Below are 10,542 nucleotides of genomic sequence, written 5' to 3'. Positions count from 1 at the left end.
TCTGTTTCCCTCAGGGTGCGAACATGTCACACCCCAACTGACAAAAACACAGACTGGAATGTTCCAGAACTGGAGAGGTGCTGTACGTGTGGAAGATGAGGCCACTGTTCAGTGGACGACTCACATGCCTGTCCGCTAGCCCTGGACAAGTCTTAAAGTGAAAACATGACATCACATTTAGAGTGTGAACACTGGCCTTTAGGTGAATATGTGTCTAGCTCTGTGTTTGTCTGGTCTGTCAGAGTACGCGGGGTTAGGACAGAGCAGGTTTGTCCTGAGATGAGAGATCAGATGAGTAACCAGGACCAGATCCTTCTCCTCCAGACAACCACAAGGCCCTCTTTCATCCACAGAATACTCTTGCTCTTCTGAGATGGGTTTACAGTGTTTGAGCCAATTGGTCAGAATGATTATGACTGTCTGTGAGATCACACACACACACACACACACACACACACACACACACACACACACACACATCATTCCCTGCTGTCCCCAAACACAAAGGCACAATCTGGACAGGAACACATCTGGGCTGAGCCAGACAGACGACTGTCTCATCGTCTCTCTTTCCTACGCTTCACGACTCAGAACAGCTCTTCTCTGAGCGGTTCCGTCCGACAGTGGCCCGGACGAGCCCGCCGAACGGGAACGCGCCAGGTTCCTCTCCACACTCACTCCTTAAGGAAATGTAAACTACATCACGATGAAAAAGTGCCACCAAAGAAAACCTCAGGTTCACTGTCTGAGCAACGACATCAGAGACACGAGAGAGGACAAGAAATCCTGCTCCTGCCACTGAAGTCAACCTGAGACAGAAATAAACAATAAACAACCAAAACAGAATAAATAAAAGACGCTGTGCAATGATTCTGTCGGATCTGTGTAGAAGGTTCTAGAAGACATCTTCTTCGCCTGTGAAATGTGCCCACTTCCTTACAAACACAACCGGAATATGGGAGTAAACACTGTTTCATAAACAAACCTTGAAATGAACGCACAACACCGGTCCAGTAGAGCTGGTGTGGCATTCTAGGTAGTAGTGTAGAGGGCATTCAGGCTGAGTGAATCTGCGTCCCACTCACCCACACACTGACCACGGCCAAACTCAGACTTACTGTGTGCTGGGTTAGTGACACAGGACCAGGGCATCGGGCTGGCCCACGGGTCAGCAGAACCATCAGCAGCAGACTGGTAGACTGGTCCATTCTCATCACTGGTCCCTTCTTATCAGTAGACCAGTCATCCACTTCACATAACATTCCTCCCCGTGGTGTCACAGACACCCCCACAGGGAACGCCCAGGCCAGTGGCTCCGCCCACACTCTGACCTCACCACCAAAACAGAGGGAACCAAAGCACACACAGGTACCAAAGCACACACAGGTTTCTGAGGAGTAGATTATGCCTTTGTATGAGCAGTGAGTGTGTGGTCCAGCAGGGCAGTGGTACATGAGGAATCAGACTGCTGTTCACAATGGATATCTACTGTCAAACTGCCATGTCTGTGTCTGGTCTCCGCTGTTCACTCTCACCAAACAACCCAGTGGATTCAGTCGCTTTCTTACAGCAAGAGACACAGAGATAATGTTTGGCTGATAGTCAATAAAGGGTTCACACTGGTTACAAAAAGAAAAAAACAAACAAAAAAAAAACAGCCCCCCCCCCCCCCCCCAAAAAAACAAAAAACAACAAACAAAAATAAGTGAGGCTAACCTGAATAAAGTACAAAGCTTTAAGTCTTCATTTACTCCTCTCTTCCCAAATCAAATGTGTCACAAAATGTGTCCCACCTTCAATAATGAGCCATACTGTTCAATCCTTATTACATGTGAACACACACACTCACATTTCCATGAAAACCTCCATGCCAGCAGGGTTTGTGTCTTCAGTTACATCACAGAAAGTCTATGGTCAAAGGGGGGAAATATTTTACAGCTGCTAACGACAGAGAATATAAAAACAGTCCTATCTCACAGCTCCTGATCTGAACAGAGAGAGAGAGAGAGAGAGAGAGAGAGAGACAGAGAGAGAGAGAGAGAGAGAGAGAGAGAGAGAGAGAGAGAGAGAGAGAGAAGGCACTGGTGGCGGGGTGTGTGTTTCGGAGCGCAGCTACACGGTCAGAGACAAACAGAGAGAGAGAGAGAGAGAGAGAGAGAGAGAGAGAGAGAGAGACTATGTACAGAGGAGATTTCACAGTTTGGATTTCACAGTATTCCCTCATCAATGGCATTACGATCATTATGCAGTCATGCTCCAGTCTCTGTGAGGAAGTGTCTAGAACATTCTCTGAGTGAAGCATAAGCATTCTGAGTCCAAAGGAGAAAAAAGAGGACCAAGGTGGGAACTGTGAGAGGTACAGAGAGGAGACAGGAATGCAGACAAAACCTCAAACTTCTCACGTCAAAACAAACGCACTGATTCCCTTTAAAAGCAAAGACAAGCAGAGAGAGTGAGAGGAAACCGACTTTAAAAAACTCCAGTGACGGTGAGTGTCCGTGTGAGACATGGGGCAGATTTCGGCGATGTTACGCCGGCCTCTGTGCCGCGTGAAGAGAACGGGAGCGCGCTCTGGACGAGGTTTCCAAACGAGCCGAAGGAGAGGAGTGTGTGGAGTGGAAGGGTTGAGTCTGAGTCTGCATGCAGAGGAAAAGCTTCGCGGTGGAGAAGAGTCCACGCTGATCGTCCACACGCTCCCACCTCCTCCCTGATCTGCCATCTGAGGAAAGAGAGAGAGAAACAAAGCCATGAATACAGACGCCCGGAGGAAACCAGAGCTCAGTCTGAGACAACATCAGGGCTGGAGCCTGACTGTTTTTTGAATCTGACCACAGAAAATAAAAGTGTTACCAGAAAACCAATTGTTCTCACTTCACAATACAAAACAGATGAAAAGCGAGTTTGGAAGTTTCCGGCATGTGCAGTACATGCAGGAGTAACATTACTGAACCGAAGCCCGTCCAGTCCTAGATTTCCATTAACGGATTACATAACCTGCTCTCTGGAATTCTCTCTCCGATCCTCCATCTCTGACGGTCGGATCGGTTGAATATTTCAGAGGCAGCCAGGATGCGCAAGTTACAGTTTTTCTTGATTCCTAAAAAGTTACAGTTTTTGATCTCCTCTCTACACAACACCATGACTATGATGCGTACACGCGACTATGACGCGTACACATGGTGGTGATGTTTGGCCACCAATGAAAAAGCTTCTACGTCATCACATGTTCACTGTAGCCATGTAATGTTTTTCGGCTGAATGTCTCTGGCCTGGAGATGAGAAATCCATAAGAAAAAAACGAGACCTAAAATTCGTCACTTTCTGTCATTCACGCTGAGTGTTGACCAGGTCTGGTTGCATAACCTGGCTGAATGCTTGTCATTCTCTCTCTCGCCCCAGTGCTGGTTCAGCGCTGACACACACCCTCCCCCCATCCTAAAACCTCCACCCAGGACCCCAGGCTCTCCACCGCCCTCTCAAACAGACCCCCCACCCCTTAAACACACACTCACACACAAACTGCACAGAGCACATACCATACCACACGTTATCACCTCAGTGTCAACACAAGCAAACACACACACACACACACACACTCAGAGGTATCTGTGAACTGTCTGAACAAACCAAATAATCCATAGTGTGAAAATATCTAAGACGCAAAAAGGCACAATACTGAATCCAAAAGTGCATTTCTGACATAAGAACCTGTCAGGGGAGGAAAAAAGGGGACATCAGTGAGAAAAGACTGACTTATGAATTGAGCTGCCAGACAGAGGACAAAATGTTCCCAGCGTAAGCCTCAGCTCTGCACAGCCTGTTTGTCTACAGGGCAAGTGAGCGAGAGCGAGAGCAAGGGGTGGGGGGGGGGGGGGGGGGGGGGGGCGGGGGCAGTGCTGTCCGCTCTGACTCTCCAACCAGCAGCAATGATATCTCTTTCAACACAATCCTCTTCTCCGCTATTCCACAGCCATAGGAATGACAGCCCCCCTCCCCCCCATAAAACAGTTAATGCATGGTTGGTTCTCTTCTAGAGAGAAGGTTGTGTAACTCTTCTCCCAGCATGCTTTGGTAAGGAAAGGGCCAGGCTGCACATGGCTCACAGTGAAGTAGGACATCATGTTCACGTAAGCTGCACTGTCTCCTTCCCCTGTTACGCTGATGGAGACAGACAAGCGGTGGAGCTGAGAGACAGACAAGCAGTGGAGCTGAGAGACAGCTCACAGCTAAAAGAGCCTTGTGCATTTCACACAACAAGTACAAACCAGTTAGCCTGCCCCGTTTCTCCAAACCGCCTGTTATACCCTCCAGAAATCTACGATTCCCATAAACAGCTTCCTCCTTAACGCTGCTTTCCATGTTTGACGTGGACATTCACTGACATATGTGGTTTTCCACCCAGATCAAATCAGAAGATTTTGAATGAGTCATTTCTGAATGAAAAACCAAAACATAACACAACGAGCTACGACATAAAAGACATTCTGACAAAAACAATATGCAAGAACAACATCGAAAAGAAGAGAAAAAGAGAGAGGGAAAGAAGAGAAAAAGAGAGAGAGAAAGCTGCAGACGCGAACAGGTAGCCCACGCTTGTCCGTTAGCCGTTAACCCCGCGGAGCAGAGCGGGGTGGAACCTCTCAGACTGTAAGTCCAAAACCAACATGTCCGGATTCCACTTAAGACGCTCAAAGTATTTTTTCACAGATTAGGCTGGTATTAATGTTATCCCAGTAATTCCCTCACAAAATGAAAGTGAACTCCACTGAGATCCAGGAACCATAGAGACGCAGGACAAACCAGAGCACACGCTGTTGGACTTCTGAATCCATTCCCTACTCAAAAACTTACAACATCCTCTCTCGTCTCAGCCAGCGCCACGAGATAAAACCCCCTCACAATGTTTCTTCAGCATTTAAACAGCACTTTTTTTTCTGTAACATAACACAAGATTCTTCTCGCGTGTCAGAACCATTCAACACTCACCCGAAAAGCTTCGTGGTCCGGTTTGGCCGTGTGGCGCGGTTCAGGCCGCGCAGGTGACCTGGTCCATTCGGCGTTCCAGCTGGAAGGCGTCGGGTCGGTCCTGAGGGTTCACCGCCAGCATGTCCTGAAGGAGCTTCTTCAGCCCGTCCGACATGGAGCTGCGGGTTTTCTGGGGGATGTGCAGGACCATTTTGGGGTTCTCCAGCAGCGCCTCTCCCACCGGCACGATCTCGCCGCCCTGGCGGATGTACGTGCCCAGCAGCTCCCGTTTGGACTCGGCGTCGATGAAGGTGATTCTCTCGATCATGGCCCAGATGATGATGCCCAGGGCAAAAATGTCGGCCTTGGCCGTGTAGTGACCTTCCCACACCTCGGGCGCCATGTAGAAGTCGGAGCCGCAGGCCGACGACAGCCAGAACTTGTTGACGTTGATCACGTTTTTGTTCGTGCGGTCTTCCCCGTCGGCGTCCGCGGCGCCCAGGCCGGCACAAACCTTACTGAGGCCGAAGTCTGCCACTTTGATGACGGGCGTGCCAGACTTCTGCGAGATGAGGATGTTGTCTGGCTTAAGGTCGCGGTGGACAATATTGTTCCTGTGCAGGAAGGCGACCGCGCTGCTCAGCTGCAGCATGAAACTCTTATTGGTCCGTGGGTCCGGTCGCCGAGACAGAATGAACTGGTTCAGGTCTCCCCCCTCGCAGAACTCCATCACAAACCACAGGTAACAGGGTTCCTCTGGGTAGCCCAGGATCCGCTCTCCTAGGAAAGGGTTAACAACAACAATCACCAAACACATCTTAGAGTCACGCCAACGCCCAGAGGGGCCCTGCCCGTGAAACACCACGGTTTGAAAAACAACAACGTCTATCGCACAAGAACTTACAGCACAGGAACTCACTTAGTCAGGGGTGGTTCTGACTGGTTTGGTTCAATTTTTTTTTTTTTTTTTTTTTTTTTTACAGGTCTCAATCTTTCATTTTCAATCCTCTAAAGAAACGTGAACATCCTCTCATGTCCTTACCTGTTTCTGCTCTCAGCCGCAGATCATATGAAAATGAATTGAAATGAAAAGACCGAGTTTCTCCTGATGAAAACTCAGAGGAAACTCTGTCACATCACAGAGATGCAGTGTCAGCAAAGGTTTTAAAGATCAACGAGTTCAAACTCGAGTGACGTGACTTCAGACTACAGGAGCCATTCACGTGAGTCACAGGCATTTCCAGATCTGACGTGCAAAATAAAGCCCATAATGGGTGATGTTTTTGTATATTTTCAATTAGCATTTAATAGTACATTTAATATTCTAGTAACAAAATTCAAAATGGAACCATCGGTGTCCTTAATAAACCCCACAACGTCATATAAAGCAGTGGTTTAAAATGAAAAATAGATGAATAAACAGAGCTGAGAGAGCCATTAACTGGTTTCCATAGAGGAGCCTACTAATTCAACACATGCTGCTTTTACACATACTGGTTTTCTCTGTATGATCTACAATGGCTGCCCCACAGATCATGGCTGGGATCTGTGAGGTGGCTAAAGCCCTGTGAACACACACACACACACACACACACACACACACACACATGCATACACACACTCACACACACACACAAGCTAAAAACAGAAAGATGACCTGTACCCTGACATCTCTCATTCACTGGGACAAGCACTCAACCGACAATATGAATTCTGACTATATGTCAACTGACAATAAGAATTCTGACTATACATCAACTGACAATATGAACACTGTTCAGAATAAGGGATACTGCTAAGGGGGGGGGGGGACAAACATGTCTAAAACATAATGTTATCTTAGGTTTACATATAATGTTATCTTAGGTTTACATATAATGTTCTATTAGGGTTAAATATAATGTTATATTAGGTTTACATATCATGGAGAGAAGACACAACACCTTTTGAACGAACATGTTCTACTGTGACATTTCACATGATTGACAAGAGCAAATCACGCCAGCCTGGTTAAAGATATTACTATGGATATTTTTATTACCCATGGTATAGTATTATTCTATTGTTCGGTGACCTCACTGTAATTTACAAACGTATCTGCATGCCTGAAGTGCACGGTTAACAGGAACAACAGTGATAACACCACTCAAAACTGACGACAAACAGAACTGATAGGTTCTTCCTAGAAGCGAAGGGGTTAAGTGAAGCCACACTAGAACACGGTGTTCTCTGACGCTCGAGTCAGCACGCAAGGCTTCGGCCTGATACCGAGCATTGTTCAACTGCTGGCATCGCTGCACGCTTTTAAAAATTACACTTCAAACTGCTAGTGCCTATATTAAACAATATAAAGCAGTTATGTGAACAACTGCCTTCAGTAGTAAAATCCACTCAGGACCACATTTGCCGAAGAAACTTCCCTTATGTTTGCAGGTAAACAACCTGGCACGGTAATGTTAAATGGACTGGACCCATAACTTAAACTTGGCAGAGTAAACTATTTTTCATTTCAAGCACAGAATACAGTAAAACATATACAGAATGACAAAACAATAGGCAACTTCGTACACGTTTCTTCACTTTTGAAGGCATTCTCTTTAGAGCTGAAAGACGGTGTTCGACCTGTAAAAGTGACTACGTGACAAAGTGAATTAAGTGGCATGGATTTACCTTTCAATGACGTCTCAACTAATCTTAGGTACTGCTTGGACCGTTTGTTACCGTGGCTCATTTTCTGGGCCAGGCCGTTCTTTTGCAGTATACATTCTTCCAGTTGAACTACATTCTCGTGTTTCTTCTCCAAGCTAGCGAGGGCCCAAAACTCAGCCAGGGCTAGCTCGACATTTTCTGGAGCGTCACATCTGAGCTTCTTCACCGCTACTCTAACGCCAGATTTCCGTGCAATAGCCTCGTATACGATCCCGTAGCTTCCTCGCCCGACCTCCCGTAACAAACTGTAACGAGGAGACATGACCAACGCGTTCTCGAGGTTTGCGTTTTTGAGAAAGCCCGTTGAGAAGCATTCTTCCTCCATGGGCACGTCGTCATTGTTATTCTCCAAAGGCAGGCACCTGAGAACTTTCCCAACATCTCTTTTCATGTTCGCGTTCTGTCCCTGCGTTCTCCTGCACACCCGCACACTTCTTATTTTGCGACGATTTCCGTTTCGAAGATCCATGAGTTCTTTCTCTTTATTAAAAAATGTATGGGGAGAGTTATTATATCTATCATAACTTCTCAGAATGAACTAGAAGATGCCAGCAAGGATATATTACAAGTAGTATATCCCCAGTTGGCAATATCGCGAAGTCTGTATGATGTCTTTCTCTTATCCAGTAACTCTACAGCCTGTAAATGTAAACAATAACATAACTATTTTAAACGCCGAGTGGGAAAGGAGGAGTGTCTGCCGCGGACGGTTCCATTACACTAAGTAAGGAGGGGACATTGAACACGCGGGTAAAATTATCCGACATTTTTGCTACGATATACGGCTGTGATATGTTATAAAACAACATTGCCGCAATGGTATGAGTAAACGGTTGGCACATAATCGAAGAAATGTGAAACAATTTTGACAGTATCGAAGTATGGCAAAGTCTCCCCCTCCGGACTTAGTCCTGCCTCTTGAATATGCAATAGAGTTATTTTGACGTAGGGGCGGGTTAATAAGACGTCGCACTTGTTCTTGATTTAACTGTACGCTAAGTGTGTTATGTAAGTCGATTCGGTTGCAGAGATTGATATTATATAATTGTGTATTAATCGCTATAATTTCTAAGTTTTTCGTTTGGGTCTCTTTTTGCGATGGTATCGACATGTAGGCAGTGACATGGCGATACACTGGCAACATGGTCATTCACGTGCAGACCACGACACGTGTGGTAAAACATGGAACACAGGACGTTACTGGAGCTCTTGTCAGCGAAGAACGACATTTTTTTCTTGTCCAAGAAAACTAACTAAATAAAAATTTACAAATTAATAAGCTGTGAAGCAAATAAAGAATACATTTTAAGCCCAGAAGCAAGTAAATTTTAATTTAAACACAAAGAAAGACATGAATTATAATTTAAAAATATTTAATGAATTTTGTAGGGGTTGTAGCTCAACCCTGTATTCCTTTGTTTTTATCCAACACTTTCATTTGTTTTTTATTTCAGTTAATTTTACTCCTCATCTATTTGTTCTGTTTAAATCAGTTGGACTAGATATCAGCAGGCACAACAGTGTCTGGAACCCAGTAATGCTGAGAGCCCAGCAGAACCCTATTCAGAACCCTATTCAGAACATTCTGAGCTCAAGTTAAGGGCCATGTACAGTTGTTTCAGCTAGAGCCTAATTTATCAGTGTGAATGCATCGTCCACAGTAAGACATGTAACTACTAATGCTGTGTTCGTAGGCATATGAAAGCAGATTAAACAGCAATAATCTCATTCTGAACACGCCCCCCCCCCCCCCCCCCCCCCCCCCCCCCCCACACACACACACACACGCACACGCACACACACACACACACACGCACAAACTCTAAAAATAATGTGATCATGACTAATAGACAGTGTTCTGATGGCTGTTAGCAGATATACTGACAGTGTTATTAGAAACTTCTCCACCCTAATACAACAGTGACTGACGTAGCTGTTTTGCTGCAGCGAGATGCTACGTATTGCTTTTAAAAGACCAGTAGGGAATGTCTTTTTGCAGATGACACACCACATACATACAACCGCTCACATGGATGAAAATAAACGAAACCAGAGTATTGGTTCAGTTTTTATTTATCCTGTAATATCTGCCTGTCCTGTCCCAGATGAGAGTGGATGCTCTATAATTGTCTGGAATTCTTCCGGTTGACCAGTCGGTGTGTGTCCAACAGGGACACTGTAAAACAATCCTCCTGCTGGGTGATTTTGACTTTTGGCTCAAGCTTTCTCTTTAAGTGGGTGGATGAAGTTTTCTCTTTAAGTGGGTGGATGCGGATTTGTGCCCTAACAACAGTGTCAGTGACATGGGCACCGAGGACAGGGTTCTCAAAAACGTGTCTTATCACTTAACGGTGGGTGGGTTGGAGTTCTGGCTAAAGGAGGGATCAGAGAACACTCCCTCAGTGCAGTCATCTCAGGCTGAAATATTAGCTGCATTCTGATGGTGGGTCTGACCGCAGTGGTAGAGCTGAGGATTTTCGCTGGTGTGTGACACACGACCTTCCCCATGTTTCAGCCCCACACTTTGGTAGTAAGTCTGGTAATAATGTTCTCTGACATATAAACACATCACCTGAGTCATGCAGAGCCTTCTAAAGCGTAAAGCGCGTGTTAGCACGTGGGCTGAAACAGGCAACGCCAGGCTTACTGTTAGCAAGAGACGTTCAAAAGCACAGTCACGCATCTGTGTATCTCAAAGCTACATCTAAATGTGGAGAACACCATCTCCCAAACCAAAAAGGTCATTAGTTAATAGTAAATAGTAAATAGTAAACAGTGAAAAGCAGGGGTGTGTAAAGTAAAAGTAGAAGTATTCTTGCTAAAACAAAAGTAAGTAGAGTTGAACTGACAACTGTTTTTGTAAATTTT

The 10,542-nt window shown here is 45.7% G+C and overlaps 1 protein-coding gene across 1 annotated transcript; it reads right to left on the bottom strand.

Moving 5' to 3' along the window:
* Window positions 1-2,169: 2,169 nt before the first annotated feature.
* stk35 (serine/threonine kinase 35) lies at window positions 2,170-8,286 on the bottom strand. The gene is made up of 3 exons (XM_030782385.1): window positions 7,636-8,286; window positions 4,987-5,745; window positions 2,170-2,719 (listed from the first exon to the last, which is right to left on the bottom strand). Exons 1-2 carry the CDS (start codon window positions 8,141-8,143, stop codon window positions 5,027-5,029), a joined length of 1,227 nt encoding a protein of 408 aa, XP_030638245.1. The 5' UTR covers window positions 8,144-8,286; the 3' UTR covers window positions 2,170-2,719; window positions 4,987-5,026.
* Between the last annotated feature and the right edge of the window lie 2,256 nt (window positions 8,287-10,542).

This window comes from Chanos chanos, chromosome 8 (genome assembly GCF_902362185.1).
Source record: "Chanos chanos chromosome 8, fChaCha1.1, whole genome shotgun sequence".
Lineage (NCBI taxonomy): Eukaryota > Metazoa > Chordata > Actinopteri > Gonorynchiformes > Chanidae > Chanos > Chanos chanos.
Note: the sequence above shows the minus strand (reverse complement) of the source record. Positions and strands in the feature narration are given on the sequence as shown.

What these genes read in the sequence shown, in the direction of transcription:
- stk35 (XM_030782385.1), bottom strand. Translation starts at nt 8,143, where the DNA reads ATGGATCTTCGAAACGGAAATCGTCGCAAAATAAGAAGTGTGCGGGTG. An exon ending in AGTTGAGACGTCATTGAAAG is followed by an intron (nt 5,746 to 7,635) that starts GTAAATCCATGC and finishes ACCCTTTCCTAG; the next exon opens with GAGAGCGGATCCTGGGCTAC.